The 20,844-nt window shown below is 37.0% G+C and overlaps 1 protein-coding gene across 3 annotated transcripts in view; it reads left to right on the top strand.

Annotated features, from left to right (window-relative positions):
- LOC140789094 (uncharacterized) overlaps positions 1-20,617 on the top strand; it is a 46,296-nt gene extending 25,679 nt beyond the window's left edge. The window contains exons 15-26 of one of the 3 annotated variants that reach the window (XM_073138697.1): positions 75-164; positions 6,238-6,419; positions 10,373-10,481; positions 10,623-10,721; positions 10,810-10,953; positions 11,056-11,217; positions 13,338-13,553; positions 16,278-16,474; positions 16,563-16,734; positions 19,773-19,955; positions 20,100-20,285; positions 20,372-20,617. In XM_073138697.1, coding sequence (XP_072994798.1) covers positions 75-164; positions 6,238-6,419; positions 10,373-10,481; positions 10,623-10,721; positions 10,810-10,953; positions 11,056-11,217; positions 13,338-13,553; positions 16,278-16,474; positions 16,563-16,734; positions 19,773-19,955; positions 20,100-20,285; positions 20,372-20,455 — 1,824 coding nt within the window. In that variant the 3' untranslated portion in view covers positions 20,456-20,617. Of the gene's footprint in view, positions 1-74; positions 165-6,237; positions 6,420-10,372; positions 10,482-10,622; positions 10,722-10,809; positions 10,954-11,055; positions 11,218-13,337; positions 13,554-16,277; positions 16,475-16,562; positions 16,735-19,772; positions 19,956-20,099; positions 20,286-20,371 lie in introns of those variants that run through there. The other 2 variants (XM_073138698.1, XM_073138700.1) reach the window with 2 other exon arrangements.
- Positions 20,618-20,844: the final 227 nt, after the last annotated feature.

Below are 20,844 nucleotides of genomic sequence, written 5' to 3'. Positions count from 1 at the left end.
ATGAGTTCCATTTTTTCTACAAGGGAAAGCATGGCATCAAGTTTGTTTCTTATCCAGCTTATTGAATTGTTCAGGTTCTTATATCTTTGCAACTACTTGAAGGGGGTGGTAATTATAAGAGACAACTCATCTTCTCAATCACCATGGATATTCTTCAAAGCATTGTAAGTAATTAGATGTTTGTTAGCTTGTTCTACTGTGTATTTTAATTGCTATTTGAATTTTGAAATCATAATATGAAGTGATCTTTCTAGATAACACTGAAGATACTGCATTTGGTATTTTTCTGTTGCCTTCATGCTGTTGGATAATCAGGTTTTATGTTATGGTACATCATTTGGAGAATGTTGGATGTTTTACATAAACAATGAATGTACCAGATATATTAGGAAGCCTCAGTTTCATGAAATAAAGGAAATTTAAAAGCTACTGGATAGTGCATATGTACTATTGGGGTATATATGCAAAGGATAAAAATATTATAAATCTTATATATAATTTACCCATCTAGTGTTTTGAATGTTTTGTAAAAGCAAACTATTACATTAATAAAAGTTGCAATATGATATATAGAAAATAATTTTCATTATATCTTATCCATGAAGGGATGCTACTTTTTAATCATATGATTACTTAATAAATATTTCAAGTATGATAAGTTGCATCAACAAAATTATTATGATGCACTATCTTAATATTAAAATATATTGCTCTCATATGCAAATGAGGGCAAATATGCACATGTGATGTATATGCGGTTGTTGTCGGTCAATTTGTGGGCACATTAGTCTTTCTAGGGGAGGCAATTAGGGGGTGGCCATCGGGTCATGTTAGGCGGGTCCAGGTCGGGTCAACTTTGCCCTAACACGAATACGAGTTGATTATTAAACGAGTTATATTTGATAGACATGAACACGATCCGTTTATTAAACGGGTAACATGGCATGACTTGTGTAACCCAAATATACTCTGTCATAACAATAAACTAAAAATAACATAGGAAAAGTGACTAAATATACTCTGTCATAAGCTTTGACATAAACTAAAAATAACCTAGGAAAAGAAATTAAATATATTCTATCATAAGCTCTGTCATAGGAAGCTTTTAGAGTACCTAGCAAATATGATACCAAATGATGAGACTCAATTAATTATTTTGATCCTAATACTTCTTGATAGAATATACTCTAATACATGGATGGCCATGCCGGTCACCATCGGCACGGCACATCGCTAGTTCTGCTTACAAAAAATAACCCACTTGGAGCTCTCAATTTCATGGTGCGGCTCAATGTAGCAGCCGCACTGTCCTATCTATTTAAAGTTTGAGAATAGGTCGAGGGCATTGCGCTCCCGATGCCTCTAATCATTAGCTTTACCCGATAGGACTCGCACGCTGGCTCTAGCTATCCTAAGGAAAACTTCAGTGGAAACCTTCAGAGGAAATCAGCTATTAGATTGTTCGATTAGTCTTTCGCCTTTATACCCAAGTCAGATGAACAATTTGCACGTCAGTATTACTTTAGATCTCCACTAGAGCTCGCTCAAGCATAGTTCATTATTTTTCATGTCCCGATCGGCACGATCTACTGATATTTAGCCTTTCATTGCACGGTTTGTCCCTCCCCCACAACTTTCCCCCTTCCTTGTCTTGACGGTGAGGCTACGAAACCCTTTTCTCTCCGCACTTATCTTTGCCTTGTAGGGGTCTCAAAAGGCTTTGGCCCTGCCTTTGCCTTGTAGGGGTCTTAAGGCAGCAGAAGTGGCGTGCGGATGCTCGGGTGCCTGCTCTCGGACTACACTTAGGCCTTCTGGCCCTGCCTTGTCCCAAGGTAGCAAGCAGCGTGCATACGCTCGGGTGCTTGCTCTCGGGCTACACTTAGGCCTTCTGGCCCTGCCTTGTCCCAAAGCAACAAGCAACGTGCACATGCTCGGATGCCTGCTCTCAGACTATACTTAGGCCTTTTTGCCCTGCCTTGCACCAAGACAGAAAGCATCATGCACATGCTCGGGTGCCCAAGTGGCACCAGCAGCATGCCTGCTTTTGACTGCACTTGGGCCTTCTGGCCTTGGCCCTACCTTTGCCTTGTAAGAGGCCCAAGGCAGCAACAACGGCGCGCGGACGCTCGGGTGCCCTAGCAGCACCAGCAGTGTGCCCACTCTTGGACTACACTTAGGTCTTCTGGTCCTGCCTTGTAAGGGCCAAGGGGGTAGCATGCACATCCTCAGGTGTCCCCGCAACCTGCTCTTAGACTACACCACTTAAAAAGGCCCAAGGCTGCTCGCACTCTCGAGTCCAACTATGAGCACACCGACCACCCACTCCAATTCAAAGACCCAGTGGTAGCGGCAAAATAGTCTATTCCGTAAACACGAGGCTTCTCGCACGCTCCGCGCACCTGTTGTCTTACTGACGAACCCGCATGAAGTTTGGACATATGCCCTAAAGGTCCTAACTCGTCTCGCTAGATGTCCTAAAGTCCTATCTCAGTCCCGTTAGATGTCCCAAAGTACTAAACCACCCGGTGCCGGACTGCGACTGTCAGGGATGTCCTTGGCACTCACGGAACTCTCGCTGATAGCATAGGCACAAGTGTCTCACTTAGTACCCATAGATGCCTCCGCCGCACAATAAGACCGTCGTATGCACAACAAGCTTCCTACCACCTCTTGCATAGGCTTGCGCTGGAAAAATGCTGACTCAATGGCTTTTGCATTGCCCCTTTGCCCCTCCTCGAACGAAAGTACATGCCATCAGCTGTTCATCTAGCCCTCCATCGACCGTCACTGCCCCTGCCATGGGCCCGTGCAACAAAATACTAAGCTGTGGGCAATATTTTAGCATGCCCCCTATCACGACCCGAAATAGGAATCATGACCGGCCATACATCTCAATATGCTTGAGATACACGAAGCCTTATTAATACTTTCTACGTGTATGATGGCAAAATAAATAAGTAAAATGAAGATCTGCTTTATTAAATTTAAAACTAATCTCAATAAAGCATAAAACAATGTTATTGTTTTTGAGTCTCTAAACGAAATAAATAAATCTTCTAATCTAAAGCATAATATCCAAAAGAGTGGAAAAGTAAATAGGTGAATCCTAAGTGAAGGTGGAGTCCGGGTACATCTCGCTTAGTCGCCCCGTTGACTATTATCTGAGATAGATAAATAAATACAAAAAAGAATCCATGAGCCAACAACTATAGCTCAGTGAGTGGAATCCACTCGAAAACCAAATAAATTTTAAATTATATTAATGCTGAATAAAATTAAACTAAAATCAACAATATTCATAATAATTTGCAATAGACATGCTCTTTAAATAATAACAATGATAACAATAGAGAGTCACAACTTGTAACCTTGCACAGTTTCAACATATTAACATCTTTTCAATATTTATACTGTTATATGTCTCAATGGGTCTATACCTTGTGGATCCACATCAACTATAAGTCACCTCGAGAAGACGCTCGAGACTTTTCTTCATAGCTGATTCGGTTAGGGTCATCAGATGGTATCACCATGTGATCAACACACTCTGTCTTTTCCTCTAACCGTTGAGAAAAGTTAGAGTCACCTAGGAAATTTCTCATTCATTCTAGGACTGTTCCCTAACCCTGCCAGAGTCACCTAAGAAAGTCACCGCAGTGATCTGATTTAGGACTTCCCCTTGGACTTCCAGATAGACTTGAGTCACTACGAAAAATCGCAAGCGATTTATACCGGGACTGTTCTCTAAGTCGTACAAATACTAGTCTTATTTTTCTTTTCACTAAATTTAATATTTGCACAAAGTATGGTGATGCACTGAATATAATGATTAAATGCACACAGAAAATGTAACAATTAAATGTTTGCACGAAAGGATGAAATAAATAAATTTGCACACAAAAAATTTACATAGTCTGATAAAGGTACGAAATATAATAAAATAAATATGTGAGTGAACCCACTCACCTGAGTCTAGGCAAGACAATCGAAATCATCTTCTAGTAAGCCTTTTGAATTTTGATATTGTCAATGGTAGTGGAGCGATAAGAACACTCATTTCTTCTACATTTAGGGGAGAAGAAGCCAAGATTTGGGGAACTGTGAAGCAAAAGGTAAGACGGCTTGTATGGTTATTTTGGGGGTGGAGACATGGAGGGAGGGGAAGGGAGGAAGAAGAAAATGTTAGGCATGGGTTCTAGTTTCGGCCAATCCTGCATTTTCTTCTTCCTCCCGAAATGGATCGATATTGGTCTTAGCCGATCTTGATCCTAACCGAAACTAGCTTGTTTGTTGGTTTCGGCTGGGGTATCGGCCATATAGGTAGATCTTGACCCGAAACTAGCTGGGAGGGTTGGATCAGGGTCAGGTCCGACCCGAGTCCCTCCCACTCTCCTAGCCTTTTAGCTCTTATTTCTCTCTTTCTCTCACCTCTTCCATATATCTACCATCGACTACCGAGTAGATCTCCGACGATCTCGACCTCCGGTGATGTTCTTCGACCAAGATCTGATGACTTCAGGTGAGTTTTTTTTTCCAATTAAGGGATGTGACATTAAAAGGAAGAGAGAGGAAAAGAGGAAGAGAGAGGATGCGACATTAAGAGGGAAAGGGAAAGGGAGAGAGAGAGAGGGGGAAGTGAAGGGAGGGAAGAAATGGAGAGAAAAATAAAAAATATAGAAATATTCTTTCCGGCATAAAGAATTTGAGAGAGAGGAAAAGAGAGAGAAAATCAAGAAAAAAATTTGAGAGAGAGAGAGGGTATTATTTTTTAAGTTTTTAGGCTTCATATGTGAGTAATCTTTATTTTTTATTTTCTTATCATTTTTTTCTAATGTTTTAAATTTTTTTTTTGCATTGTAAAATAATATTTAGAATTTTATGTTATTAAAAAATTGTTCAATCTGATATTAGTAGCTAATACAGTCGATACGTATCATTTTTCTGAACGGCCTATCCCGATTCTAATCCCGATACTAAGTTTCAGAACTTTGATGTTAAAGCTACTTTTATCAATTTTTACTTGGTTTCACAATTATTCACGCTTTCATTTATGTTTCCACATTGAGGAATTGATTGGGACAAATGAAAATATAGCAGTCATTCTTTGATTTTGGGCTATGTCTTGTAAGATGTCAAAAATATATTTTCCCTGTTTTGAACAATCATACATATTAATATGCTCCGGCATAGATTAAATATGTACTTGAATAAAAGTTAATCATAATTTTGATTTCTTTTTACGAGAGTTTCTATGGACCTCTATGATTTTCATTTTGCAACCATTATGGTAAACGACACAACTGTGAGCCGTGCTCACACATTTTTGAACGTATTTGGGAGTTTGAGAGAAAGGGAAAGAAAGGCTCTAGAATAAGAGAAGGGGAGGAGAGGAGACTGCTCACTGTGCCTTGGAGCCTTTACGAGACTACTCACTATGTTGCGAAGCCTCCACAAGACTACTCATCTTGCCGCAGGGCCTCCACAATGGATGACCTCTCCTCATCAAGCTACTGCCGTTGCCATCACTTTTCATCACCAACTGCTCTCTGCTTGTGTCTTAGCAACAGATAGAGAAGATGACGAGCAAAATGGGTTGAAAACAAACAGATGTGCAAAGCTGATTAAGTGGCTATCGATGAGAAGAGAGTGACAATGATTGGCAATAATGAGGAGAGAGTGGTAACCATGAGAAGAGAGGAGGGGTGATACCATTAATCACCTTTAGGATCACTACAAGGCAATGGACCTCTGCTAGGAGACGTGTTGTGCGACATCTCTCGTCCCATGTGCTGGTTGGCACTCCTTATGTAGGTCGGCATGACAATCCCTGATAATATTCCAATTTTGTGGAGCATTATCTTCATTAATTGTGCTCTAACCAGCCATAAATTTGATGGGAAAAGCCTTGGATGGCAGATTACTGTATGCATGGGATTTATAATTTAATGTCTTCTAACTTGTTATTGTTGTAAAGCTTGATATGTTAATATGCATAAGCCAATCAATCCGTTACAGATAAAGAATGTTTATTGAGTTGAGTGTAGGAAAATTCATAATTGAATGGAACATAATATCAAATGTAATTCCTCATTGCAAGTTTGAAATCTATTAGTATGGCTCTGCAATTATATTTTAGCTTCATCTACTTTTCTATTTCATGCTTCTTTTAGTATACCATTACATTTTATGTTTATTCTTGGTTTCAAAAATCTAATTGAATTTTCATCTTATGTTCAGGGTGCTTTGGATATTGACTTCTTGAGGATCAGGAAGTTCACATCGAAGCTAGAGACTGTTGCAGAATTCCAGAGCATCATTGAGGGAAAAACAAATTGTAGCTTCTTGTATTGGAGAAAAGAGATGATCGGGACTTGGTTGTCAATGATGTATGCAGATGCGAACATATTATCTTGGCTACAGTAAGTAATACCTTGAGATGATTATTTAATTAGGGATATAGAGAAATGAGAATTTTATTCATAAAGTTAAATTAGGAAGATCAATATGGAAAATGTGGATGTGAATGATGTTATAACCCGAATTCGGAATCATGGCTGACCATGTAAAGCTTGAGACACATGAAGCTTTAATAACAACTATCCAAGTTTTGTTATGAACCGAGTAAATGTCCGCTACCCGATTAAGATCGAATGCAGGAAAGCAGCTCGCGCAGTCGGAGAAAAATAATCATCAAATATTCTATCATATATAGAAAGTTACGAAACCAGGGGTGGTCGATCTGTAACTTTCTACGTTTTTAGTATTTACGCCCTTTGCAGATTTCGACTACAATTGGGACAAAACTACGCAAAAGTGGGGGTGATGGTGAGGGTGACGGGTGATGGTGATGATACAGAGAGGGATGATAATAGTGATGGGATGGATGGATCGTGGTGTTAAGGGGATAAGGATGAGGAGGGAGAAGTGATTGAGATCCTAAGGAGGAGGGAGAACTCGACATACGAGCGAGATTAGAGGATCACCGGTGTTAAGATGGCGCACGACTAAGGCTTGAACGAAGAGGAAGGAAGATTAGAGTAGAAAGGAAGGGAAGGAATAGAAATCAATATTCATTTATCAATAATCATTTTGGTTGCCATCCACACCTTAAGAGGCTAACCCAACAAGTTAAAAATGACAAATAATAACCCTAGAAAGAATGAATTCTCATCGATCGCGTTCGAACGGGGTTGAACGCGTTTGAACGCGGAATTTGCGTTCTTTGCCGATGCGAACGTATGCAGGCGTTCGTACGCGGGTATTCGAATGGGGTCAAGTGCGTTCAAACGCATAAATTACGTTCTCTCTCGATACAAACACTTGTAGGCATTCGCAAGGGGCGTTCGAACATGACCCTCCCGCATTCGAATGCGATAAACAGAATCCTTATTTCTTGAAGAAAACAACTAAAACAATAATAAGAGTACACTCCCATAGGGTGTATCCATGCTCGAGGTGACTCAGTGGGTTCCGAATCACATCAAGTTTACAATATAAAAGAACCCAAAACAACTAATAACTCTAATTTAAAAACTCACAAGGAAATAAAGATACTTGAGTTGTACCACCAATATCTTCCAAATAAAACTAAGGTAGCGAATAGTTTTTCGATTAGAAATAGAAATAACTAGTCCAACTAGAAGGTAAAAGACCAAATCTTAAGTGGAGATAGAATCTTGGTGCACCATACTCATTTGTCATACTGACCAACTTCTAAAATGTTAAAGTTTTATAAGCCAACAACTATAGTTTAGTACATGAATTCACTTGAAAGCCAATAAAATCTATAATGTGGAGCATGATTTTAGAATTCAAGGCTAAGCAATTCGTAATAAACAAGTAATACTGAACATGCTCATAATAATAATAATAAGGCACAAATGATGATAATGTGAATAATAACTGATAACATGCTTAAGATTTTATTATGCAAAACTTTTTAATATCAAATAAATGTCATATTTCTCATTTGATTATGTGCCTATAGAACCACATCAACTAAAAATCATCTAGAGTTGTCATTATGTGATAAACACATCTTTTGTTTTTCTCTAAGGGTTTTTAGACGGTGTTACTATATGATAAATGCACTATCTCTTCCACTAACCATTAAGAGAGATTAGAGTCACAAAGAGTAATATTTCACAAAAATAATGTGATAGACATTGCATGAAGATAACATGATGATAATACATGAAGATAACATGATAGCATAATAGTACAAAATATGAGGCAAATAAAACGTGAGTGAATCCACTCACCTGAGATTAAAATGGAATAACTAAAATCTCTAATCCAGGTGCAAGAAAAATTGCCACCTTTAATAATAAAACTACTTTAATTTAACCATAAGTATGATTTCTGAAATTAAAATTACTTTGATCACTAAATTGGCTAGATCAAGCCCAAGGAGTTGGGATGGATTGTGATTGACCCACAGTCTAATCACCACGCTGTCCGGTGGCCAGAAGGCTGTGAAGGACCAAACCAAAAGGTAAAGGGAATCGAGGAAAGAAAGAAGAAGAGGGTAGTTCGTCAGGCGGAGCAGTTGAAAATGACAACCCTTCCCTCCATGGCAGCCGGATAGGGGAGGTGATGGTAGTCGCCTTGGTTATAAATTAGATTAGGAAAGATGATGAATAATTTAGATTGTGATTTGGTGTAATCTCCTTGTTTTTTATATAGGGTTGAAGGAAATCCCAGAAATAATAAAATATTTCTTGGAAAATTGAATAAAATATTATTTTGGTAGAACAATCCATCAGTATCTCTTCACTCTCCTCTCTCCTCTTGTGTTGGATTCCATGTTTAGGTGGGTTTCCTTTTTTGGTCACAAGCCAGGTGAGCTTAATTCTCTTTCCTTTGGAGCTTGGTGAGTTATCTCGTCTCTCTGATCTGTCTAGTCATGGTAGTATGGAAAAAATTGTTGGATGCAGAACAAGATCTTCATTGAAGCCCTACTTTTTCTCTCCTCGTGCATGGATCAAAATAGCTCCTTATTTTTCCTGTATTAGCATGTTTTCTTATCCTATGCCACATCATATGGTCAGCATGATAAAAGAATTATTGTAGCATGCTTAGATTGTTGGTGAAGGTTTTACTCTTACTCTGTCCCTACAATAGATTGGGTAACACCTTATTTTGTGGCAAATTGGAAGCAATTTTGCTTAATATAAAGATAATGAGAAAAAAATATGGTGCCTATCTTCATGAAGAATGATACTACCTAGACAAAAAGGATTCATGTAGCTGACCTCAATCAATAGGGATATGAGGCTCAAGGATTGTTGTTGTTTTTTTTTCTTTTTTAAATTGTAAGCTAGGCTAATATATTCATTATCCATAATTACTTCCAAATATAAATGGGAATGCCATCTGGCCACAAATTTGTCCTGTTTTCATCTTTATGAAAAATATCTGAGGAAATCTTACTCAGTTTTACCCTGATCTAGACTATTTCTTTTATTCTGTTTCATATGACAGCCATGTATAACTGAGAGAATGACCTGAGATAAATGAAGTCTTTTTGTTCAAACATTTCATTTCAAGATTCCCAAATGAGATTGTAAAATAACCATCAAACATAAATTGAAATTGTCTCACATCAAAAGAAGTTGGAATGATGACCCTTAATTGCAAACCATGAATTAAAAAAAATATAAAACTAAACTAAATAGATTGAGTCCACACCTTCAGACCTTAGGATAGGGAACCCTGACAGTTGTCCCGGTCATAGTTTGATCAACTCTGTTCCCACTCTAGAATTCAAAGGAGTTTTATAGGCTAGCAAATAAATGTTCAGTGGGTAGACCCACTATAATTAGGTATATTTAAAATTGAAAATCATAGTTAAGTTATACTTCTTAAACATATACTTGAAACAACATATTTTACTTGGATTCTATTCTAAATGCGACAACATGATACGAACTAGCTTTCGGCAATCTATGTAGTGACATGTAATCTTGAAATAGCATCATGGTGTCAATTTGCATGGATATCCACCATAACTTGTTTCCAGAATGTTTAATACAATATCCCGGAGTCATCAGCAGAAACTTGTTAGTCTTGTGACAATGTTTTATTTTTCTTTTATTGGTACTTGTGGGTTCACATCAACTATAGGACACCCATTGGATGGCACCTTGGTCTTCTTCTATAGTTCTCTTTGAATTTTGAGTTTCTAGATTTGATCTTCTAAAAGTAAATCAAGGGATTGCATCATACATTAGCCAACTGATATACCTGACAGTTGTCAGTATCACAGCATATTAATACAGTTGAGGTTTTACCTACGTTCCTCATGCATCTTATGATGTGTTATGGCTTCTAATTCATCTGTGCAGTATATTACATCATTTTGGGTTGCCAGGTACATTCTCGATGCATTTTCTGATGGGCTTTGGTTTCTGAAACTTGGCCATGTAGGCAAATTTACCCTTCAGTCTTATGAAGAAGAAATTGAGGATACTTTGAAAAGTGTAAGGCACCGTAATATTTTATTGCGTCATGCCTATTAGAATTCACAACTTCTACTTTCCATTTCTAGTCTGTTTGAGGTTGTCCTTTGGTTGCTATCAGTGGATTCATCGTAAGGTTTTTGATTGTTTTCCTTTAAACAGGAAATTATTGCTCCTCTCTGTAGAGATATTGAAACTGATCTTCGTCTTCATGTTCATTCCACCCACTTGAAGGGATCTGTATCTGTGAACCCAACAAAGGTGATTGAGTTATATGCTGTGAAATTACATTTAGGCTATTCATTTTGAGCTGTGAATAATTGCTAGCTTTGTTGGTATGTCTCGTCAGACTGGTGTTCAGAATCTTTCTTGGTACTTAAGGATGAAGATGTTGCGACTTCCTTTCAAGATAATTGATCTTAACATGCTTGTGGAGAGCTATTTAAATGCTGCATTTTACAGTCATTCACTACTGACTACTTATGATGTGAAGGTATGAATTTTTTATGAAAGATCCTTGTACATTCAAATTTCGTTTATTTGCTCATACGAATTAAAAATATTTTGCCTTTTATTCTGCATTTTGCAATTTCAGATTTATTCTGTGATGCGACAACTAGGAGAACTGAAGTATGGCCTAGAGCTCGATGATTTTCATCTTACTGAATTTTTTATAGATCAAGATTTTGATGTCTTCAGAATTGTTCGGAAACTGAACATATTTGTAGAGGACTACTCATATAACATAGTTAAACAGGTTTGTGACTTTATCTTTATTGATGTAGGACTGCTGGTAAGAAAGTAATGCATGATTGGACCAATTCTTCTTAGCAATGTGGATAAAACTTTTTTGATTCATCAATCATGATAAACATCAATACATTACCATATATTGAACTTTCTGGGTGTTTACTCTACAGCTGTTATATTCTATCTGCACTGCATCCACCAGCTTAGTTAGTTCTACAAATGATGGCTATTGTGCTCCAGTTGTCAATATGACTCATATGGTATTTGCACAATTGCACCATTATTATTTACTTGGCTATCATTGTGTCCTCTGGTAAACCAACATTTATGTTCCCAACACTGGCATTGCAGTTGACTTCTTTATTTTCATTTTAGAAGGCTGCAAGGACTAGAGGAGATTTGACTCACTTAAATTGAAGTTATAACTTGTAAGGGATTAGACAGAGCTTGACTAACCATTGTTGCAATCCCTAAGTTTTTTCTTCAGGGCAAAAGTGGTTGGTAAACTTTGAGGACTTGTTAAGATGCACCTCTCTGTAAGATGGTGAAGCAAATCAACAAAAAAATACTAGTCATGCATTATAAACGCAAACAAATTTACATAATTAAAAAGATACACATTATATAATGTGAAGTCAAACAATAATAAAATTGGATATATTCATTTGCATACATTTAGAAATATACAAGTAAGTCAATGTCAGAATATTTTCACCTATCACAGGGAGAAACTTCTCCACTAGGTAGTTTTGTGACTGAACTCTAGGATAAAGTAAGAAATACCTTTTTGATGATTTTGATATATCAAACAGGTACATAGATTAGAAGGTGCCCCAAGTTGATAGGACCAAAGAAAGACTTATTTATAGGAAAGATATGACAATCTTTGCTTTGATGAAGGACATGACTCAAAGTGGAGTTGAATACTAGAAAGGTTTATGGCAAAGATAATTGGACAATAGTATGATTGCTGTGAAAATTTTCAAATCATCACCATCATCATCCAATCTATTCCTTCATAACACGGGGTTTACCTGGCATCAGCCTGTATAATTGGTGGCAAATTCTTCGCAAAAGAAGAATTAGACCGAGGGAATTGCCATAAAACCTGTAATGTACTAATGTTGGTTGAGTAATCTACTTCTTTGGCTCTTGGTTTCAGTTTAGCTTTGGCTAAGCTATGAGCAAGCTCTCCAATAATTGCAACAACCTAGACAAAAGAGAAAGATTGACAACTTTGGTTAGCAGATTTGTCTTCTTTTCTACTGGACAATTAAAATGAAGAGGTGTTTTAGAAATTTACAAACATGTAAGAAATTACATGATAACTGGTTTTTTTGTATGACTAGGTCAATGACATTTCTTGTAGAACTCTTTTTATGAGCAATTTAGCAGTCATAGGTACATTTCATCATTGCTTCCACAATTGACAGTTCTCACAATTCACAAGGTTCGTCTTTTCCAGAAATGGTGATCCTTGTATCTCTGTCAGGCTTACCGGTTGTCCTGCATATTCAATCCATTGTTCTTCTGTCTAAGGAAAAGGCAAATTGAAAATGCTGTATATGCTCAAGCTGGCTTGGTTGGCGCAGGAAGGGATCCCTCGGTTGCTGTCATGGTCCCTAGTCTCTGATTCAGCAGCCTCCTCGATGAATTGATGAACCATAATTGGACGATAGACTTTATGAAATCAGATGATTGTCAAAGCTGGTTGCAGGGCAGTATATTGGCAAGGAATCCCCTTTGTGCTACTTCAGTGTCTCATCATTCTGTGCTGTAGCACTACTGGGGTGGAAAAGAAAACATAGTAGGATGTTTTGATTGTTCAAAGTCAAAATTGAGTATACAATGGTTTCCTGAAGCTAAGCTATGGACTAGATTAAGTTGCATCACATTGTCATCATGTTTTAATGCTTTGTTAAATAATTATTTTTCTTAGTATTGCTCATTAGATCCAACTTTCAAGATATTTTTTTTTTCTTCACAATGTCAATAATTCCTTTACATTATCAAGTTGTTATTGTTTATTACTTTATTTAGCTACAATCAGTTCAAAAAGAAGGTCCAACTTGTTTTGCAAAGGAGCATTCCATTTGGTACTTATTATCTCATTGTTAATTCTTGCAGATGTTCATTGAGAGTGACCCTAATAATCAAAAGAGGAAGAACTTGAGAGTCATCCATGTTGAACACGTTGCATCTTCACTTGCCATGTATGGTTTAAGATCAGTATCTGCAGCTTCAGATTCTGTTTTGAAGTTCTTAACTGAGATGTTTACAGATTTAAGTGAGTTGCTTAAAGATGATATCGAAATTGAACTATTGAAAGACTCCTATTCTAAGGTACATGCTGTTTTCTTATACTTCATCTTTTATATGATTAATATCTTGCATAAAACATTTGATCCTTCCACCTCTTTTTCACATTAATGTTCTTTGTTTATCTTGTATAATTCCAGTTGTAGGAATTGGTAATGTCTCCTCCAGTTGTTGGGTCTACCCATGCATTATTATCATAGTGATATAGGACTATAGGTAATAAAACATTTAAAACTCATGTACAATCTTGCCAACATTTACACCTTTCGGTCCTGCTTTAGAAAATAGCTGAATGGCTATCTTACAAGACACCTTGAAGATTACTCACTTGCAGTCTTTAATAAGAGATAATTTTGGGTGCTTTTCTGGCTCATAAAGAATTTCTTTTACATGGTCTCTTAAGCTGGGTTCTGAATATCTCGAGTAATGTGGTCATTTATTATTTATTAATAGTCCCAGGAAAAGCCAGTGCCATTATGGTGAAGACCTGTCAGGTCTCTTTCCTTTTTTGCCACTTGGAGAAGGATAAATTAGGCTCTGCCTCTTTCTGCAATCCATTGTAGCAACGGTAGATCAATGCTCTTGCTGTCACACCCCCATCTTGGGCTGTATTGAACCTGACTGTATTGGTTTGTGGAACACATAAGCTTTTTATCACATTAGACTTAACCAGATCATGAATTCAGTAAGGTCAATATGGACATAAATAATATTTTAGGAACGTAAATATCATAACAACTCAAATGATATATTGACTGTAAACCCAAACGTAGACTTCCTAGACCTATTCTATTCAAGTCACCAAGTCACCGGTTCTAAATCTACAGATTACACTCATCTTTCCTAAATTTTTTAATTTTTTTTTCTTACTTCTGTCTCTCACTTCTCTTCCCCTCTCTTTCTCCCTCTCTTCCTCTCTCTCACTCTTACCATCGCAAGCATGGAACTTTTCTTTTTTTTTCTCCATTTCTTCTCTCCCCCTTTTCTTTCCCTCCGTCTCTTTCTATTACTCCCACTCTTGTCTCTCTATCTCACTCTGTTACTGTAGCAGATTTTCTGCTGCAATAATAGAGACAGAGAAAAAGAGAGAGGAGGAAAGAAACATAGGAAGAAAGAGAGAAGAAAGAAAATAAAAAACAAAAAAATTACTCATTTGAGGTCGTCAGAGGTTGAGGTCATCAGATCTTGGTCGGTGCTTGGGTGCCGATTGGTTGGGTGGGAGAGTTGAGAACAAGAGAGAGAAGAGAGAGAGAGTAGATGACTCGACTAGTTTTGGCCTTGGACCAGAATCGGCCATAGCCGATCGTGATTTGTCTTGGGTATTTTCCTTGAGCTGATTTGGTTACAGTGTGTTTGGTTGATGCAAAGTAGAAAAATAAAGTGCACTGGCCGGGACGACATGATATGGCACATGACGCAAAAGTAAAGGCTTTTGCGTATATCACCTACCCCAAACAAGAGAGGGAGAGAAAAAGAGGGAGAGACTGCTCGCCACTCATCGTCACCGTTCGCTGTTTGCCGTCACTGCTACTGTTGACCTTGGCTCGCATGCCCTAGCTGTGAGGAGGAAAAAAACAATGGAAGCAAGTCGAATTAAAAGGATCCACTTTGCGGATCTAAATTAAGTTGTGGATTAGGCGGCGACAAGCAGCAATGGCGACAACGACGATGAGCGGCAAGGACAATAATGTCAATGAGCAGCGAGGGCAAATAACAATGGCTAAGTGGATCACAGCTAGGAGGCGATAAGAGCCGGGTACAAGTCTCGATAGATTGGCCATGTCAACCAAACAACAATCCTTGGTAGGAAATTAGTTTCTCTATTTTCCTAAAACCAGTTTTTCTAAAGGGGGAGAGCGATACTGTCCACCATTCTATATACTGCATATCATCATTAATTACCATGATTACCCACTTTCTTAAAACACTTACAACTTAATGTTAATAACCCATAATTACTTACTAGAAGTGATTTTACTAGAAGCTTTCACCACTTTTTTTCTCTTCATTTATCAGCCAAACACACCCTTAAGGTCACCTAGCACACTAAGCTTTTCCTCAAATTATTGAGAAACTACAGACCACAAAGATTCCCTGAATCTATTTTTGAGCTTGTTTGAGGAATCTACATGGGTGATTTAGTTACCTTGATCTCCAACCATTTCAAATGAGGGACTATCTCAATGTGCTCCTCTAGTTGTAGTGTAACACAACATTCTATTGCAACAAAATTACCAATTCAGTGGTTTGCTAGAGTCGTGTCACATACTCTGGGCTTCTATACGGTTTCACACATGCTTCCACTAAACTAAGTTTGTCAAATGATAACATTATTATATTTGAAGACTGCAAATAATTTGAGACTAATATTTGTCCCATCTTGTTTTAGCAGTTGGCATTATCCGAGGGTGCAAATTTTTTGACTCTCTTTGGTTGTCGTGCATCTTCATCATTAACATTGGAATAATTCGAGACTAATATCTCCCATCTTGTTTTAGCATCTGGCATTATCTATGGGTGCAAAATTTTGACTTTCTATTAAGTGGATTTGGTTGCTGCTATATTGCATAAACTTACTGTCTTGCATTCTGGTTGCTGAAATACAACAACAAGAACTTAATATTCCACTCTTTATATAGTTTACTCTTTGGTTGTCATTCATCTTCCTCAATATTGGATTTCCATGTTAAATATGATTGGACCCTAAATTTATCCATCTATTGTATCCATTTCTCTGGTTTCTTGCAGAATAACAAAGGAGCACTAAATACACGTCCTTTTAGACAAGGAGAGCTCAAATTTGCTCTAGGGAAATTTGCTGTTGGAGGCCATGGGGTGACCTTTCCTCAACAAGTACAATCTGTCATCACTAGAATAGGTAATGCTTTAGGACTGATGAGGATTCTTCTGGCTGGTTGTTCCCGTTATTCCTGCAGCATTTCATGGTAAATTATTTATCAAACTTTATCTGGATAATCATTTCATGATATGATACATTTTATTCTCATATATAAGAGCTTTCTTGAACTTTAGGTATGCAAAAAGATCCAATTGTGATTTGAGCTTCTGGGAGAATTGCAAGAAGCTAAGTTTTATTGATGAGATTGTTGCAGCAGGAAGAATTATGGATACAGCCATCACCAAAAAATACCAATTGGATGATGGCGTCAGATCTTTTTCTGTTTTCATAGCCATGTTTAAAGAGGTAATAGTTTTGTTATGCATTACTTGGTCTAACGCCAATTTTTTCTTAGTTTTTCTACTTGTAAATCTTCCTCAGGAATTGAGTAAATTCATACTTCACTGTAAAATAGTTCAAAGTAGTACCTCTCTTTTCATGGTAGTGGTAATCAAATATATTATGCCACATCTCAAAGAGGAATTCAGTGTGATCATCTTTTCTCATTCTATGTGGGTGTGTAAGAAGAAAGGAAAAAAAGAGTAGTAGTGGCTGCATCTTGAAAAATTGCCATTCACAGGATTTAGGGATTGGCAAGAAAGAGGAAAAGTTCTAGGGCCAACTTCAAGATTGTTAGACCTTGAACTGACGCAAAACCCTTAAGCTTAAGTTTTGACATGAGTTTAAGGGTGGCAGGTCAGTTTTTAATTATTGAACCATATATGAAAATCTTTAAGTCTAACAAGTTATGGGGCGAGTTTCAAGCTGCTTCCGGTCTGAAACCGATTTGGAAGGCCCACCCAACCACCCACTCAGACTCTTTATCTTGTCTGAAAACCGTTGTTTTCTTCTCTCCTATATCCATCCCTCTCTCCCTCTCATCCCCTTGTACCACTTTTCACTAATCTCCAACATCCTCTGCTTCTTTGTTGTGCCTGCTCTATCTCCTCTTGGTTGTACTGTGCCAAGGCTATGTTTATCGTGTTAACAAGCTATTGACATGAGATGTGCCACCCAACAAGGTGCTTGCGGTAGTTAAAACCTCAATCATCAAGAGGTGCACGAGTTTCATCATTAGAATCTTCTAGCTTGTAGGTGCGCAATAAGTTCCCTGTGTATCATCTCTTCTAATCTCTCTGTCATTTTATTATTTTTCTTATCTTAATGGAAGGATGGCTATGTCATAGGCATGGCCCGTGCTGATCACCGGCCGGCACAGCACAACACTTGTAGGTCGTGTCATAAGAGAGGGAGAGAAAAAGATGAGGGCGACTATTCATCTTCACTCTTCGACCTCATTATCGCCGCTCGTCGCCAACCTCGTCGTCGCCTACCGTTTGTGTGCTGAAGCTCATCGATGAAGGCAACGCTCATATTTGACAAAAAGCTCGTTAGTGAGCGGATCGCTGTTAGGACCGTGCGGCACCCCTCGTGCCACATGTCGGTACATCGCTAGTAAAGTAAGTGCCGACCAATAAGGGCAAACCTGTATCCTTAACCACCTTACTGGTAAACTTGAGTAAATAACTTAAAACATTAGAACATGTAAATCTTATGACAAGTAACATATAATCAGTTATAATAACCATTCTTGCATACTTTCCTTCGGTTCTTCTATGATAGAGGTAAATAAATGTGACTATATGCTCTTATTAACCTACTTACATGAAACCTTTGCTTTATGAGTACCTCTAAAGTTCATAATAACACGACTAGAGTAAGACTAACAACTATCTTAGATTGTTTCAACTCTACCTTTCATGAACATAAAAGGTTAATTAATGCTTAGCTAAATACAGCCAAGAATTTTACTTTACTCATGTAAATATAACTAATAACTCGACTATGTACCTTCCAAGAGCATGTATGTAATAAGAGTTTATTCAACCTATCCAGTCAATGCACTACTTATACAAGAAACTATGTATAACAACATCTATAATTAAATATTAGAAAATTTAGATTATCTACTACTCAATTCTTTTTGTATAATCTTAATGATGTCTAAAAGTTATAATTACAAACACAAGCGTTTATACACTTGTAAAACAACTAATCCTTATAACTAAGATTTCTAACCTTAAGGAATTTGCAATGTAACTTCCCTTGTTGCTTTATTCTTTTCTACTACCATAAAGAAAACATGAATTTCTGCATAGTTATATTTTCTACTACATAAAGAATATATGAATTTCTGTATAATTATAATTTTTACTACATAAAGATACATGAATTTTGACATAGTTCTATTTTCTACTACATAAAGAATACATTCATTTTTATATAGTTATATTTCTATTGAATTTCAAAATACTTAGTCAATATGGATAGTACTCCTTAAATACAACTCGTGAATCAATATAAATATACTCATCTATCTAGATATTAAAATATTAATACTATGCTTAAATTGTCATTTAACTACTCATATAAAATTCCTACCTTTGTATATGAAACCCCCAAAATAAGCTCCAACTCTTTGCTTCTCTTTTGTTCTTCCTTTTCTTCATCCTCTTTTCCTTTCTCCATGAAGATGACTGCCATTCATGGGTATTCTCATAAATTTGGTTAGTGTGTGATTAGGTTAGACACTGTCTCAGGTTTTTGTTTTTGTAACTTAATTCATATAGTTTAATAAATCATAGTATAGGGTCAAAGGCAGTAAGTGAAAATAAGACGGTTGTCATTTTAAAATTATAGGCAAAAAAAGGTTGGATTATAGATAGCTCAAGGATGGGGTGTTAATCACAGATTGGGTGTTGTTTGAAACTTCTCTAATTTGAGCTGTAATGTACTAAATGCTCTGTATCAGGCTGGTAGAGTTCTCCTTGCATCATAAACCAAGATGAAATTTAGTGTGTATTATTCTTCATTCATATCTTTTGGGCTGAGCAATGCTAAGAAGATCAATGACCCTCTTCCACTGCCATGCCGAGCTGTTAGGCCATGCTGATGGCATGAATAGTGTGTAGTATGTCAATGCATAACATGCGGACTACTCACAAGCACATGCCTGTGCATCTGCCATTTGGCAGGATGATTCATGGAGCATATCATTTGCTTTTTTTCTGGAAGATGATATCTAATACTTTAATTAGCAAGCTTATCACTTGATTGCATACATGATGAATAATGTCTTTTGACATGTATCCCATATATTGTTCAATTGTTTCTTTTCATATTTTTCTGTAATTATTGGAGGATTACATATTTACATGGTCAATCTGCCTTGCACTAATTCTCTTCTGTATTTTTTACTAGCTACTGCATGATTGCTTGATTGCATATTTGAATTATCAGTCAGCCTTAATACTAATTTCTCCTATTTCTTTCTCTCCTTGTAGAAGCTTCAGTCTATCAAATTTGGTCAATTTAAGGATTTCTTCCATATAGTACCATCCATTATTGCTCACATTGTAGACTCAAGACTTCTCGAGAAGGATAAATTATTACGAAGGGACCATGAGCTGGGAAGCATGGTTAATTTATATGATGGTTTCGTCATGGGAATTGTGTTTGTTCTCAAGGTACTTTCTGATTAACTGGATTTCTCTATTATCATTGCTTTGTATAGTTAGGCCTTTTAACAAGCAGTTTATATCTAGTATTTCAGTCTTTTAAAGTTTAACCACGGTATTTTCTCTTTTTGCAATGCTATTTATGTATTGTAGGTTCTAGGCCAAGAGAAGTCGTTTGATGAGCTGCATTGGTTTGCTTCTATAAAGAAGAAACTTGAGGAGGAAATCCCTGTGCCAGAAGACAGTAGCAAGTTATTAGAGAAGAGGACGAGCAGCAGTGGTCTTGCTGGTCTAAAGCTTTGGCAACAAACTCCATCAACTTCAACGGAAGTTCAAAAGGTATTATAACATCGTTTCTTTTGCATGCTTTTCAAAGTGTTTAACTTGTCAACATCTTTTATTTTTTTTCCCCACTTAATCAACAGGGATTAGAGAAGAGCAAGAGATATGAGAATGAGCTCGAGATCATAGAATGTGGCCTAAAGATTGCTAGGACAATAATGTCATGACATGAAATATAACTAGCTTGTTTTGTTGATTCCTTTGTTTATGCTTTTTATTTTTTAAATTATGTGTTCGAGTGTGTCCTGCAAGGAGGTGAAATTTTCAGCATGTCAACAACCCCATTTTTATTTTTATTTTTTTTCAATTATTTGATTTATTATGCTGTAGATCTGAGTACTTTCCTGACATAATCGTTTAGCCTCGTGAGAACTAAGAAGAGAATGCATGGATATTGGTAAACTATGAGTGACTGTTTACAGCCAACTCATTCTTTACTTGTGGAATAACGGTGGAACATGCATAACTATTTTAAATTTTAATACTAGAAGAAGAGAGTTAATACTAATATAAGCTATTCTAATATTTAGTTCAATTCTAGTATGAGGAGTAATAC

This window comes from Typha latifolia, chromosome 5 (genome assembly GCF_019914945.1).
Source record: "Typha latifolia isolate L0001 chromosome 5, TyphaL0001v2, whole genome shotgun sequence".
Taxonomy (NCBI): Eukaryota; Viridiplantae; Streptophyta; class Magnoliopsida; order Poales; family Typhaceae; genus Typha; species Typha latifolia.
This window is presented reverse-complemented; position numbering and strand designations above follow the sequence as displayed.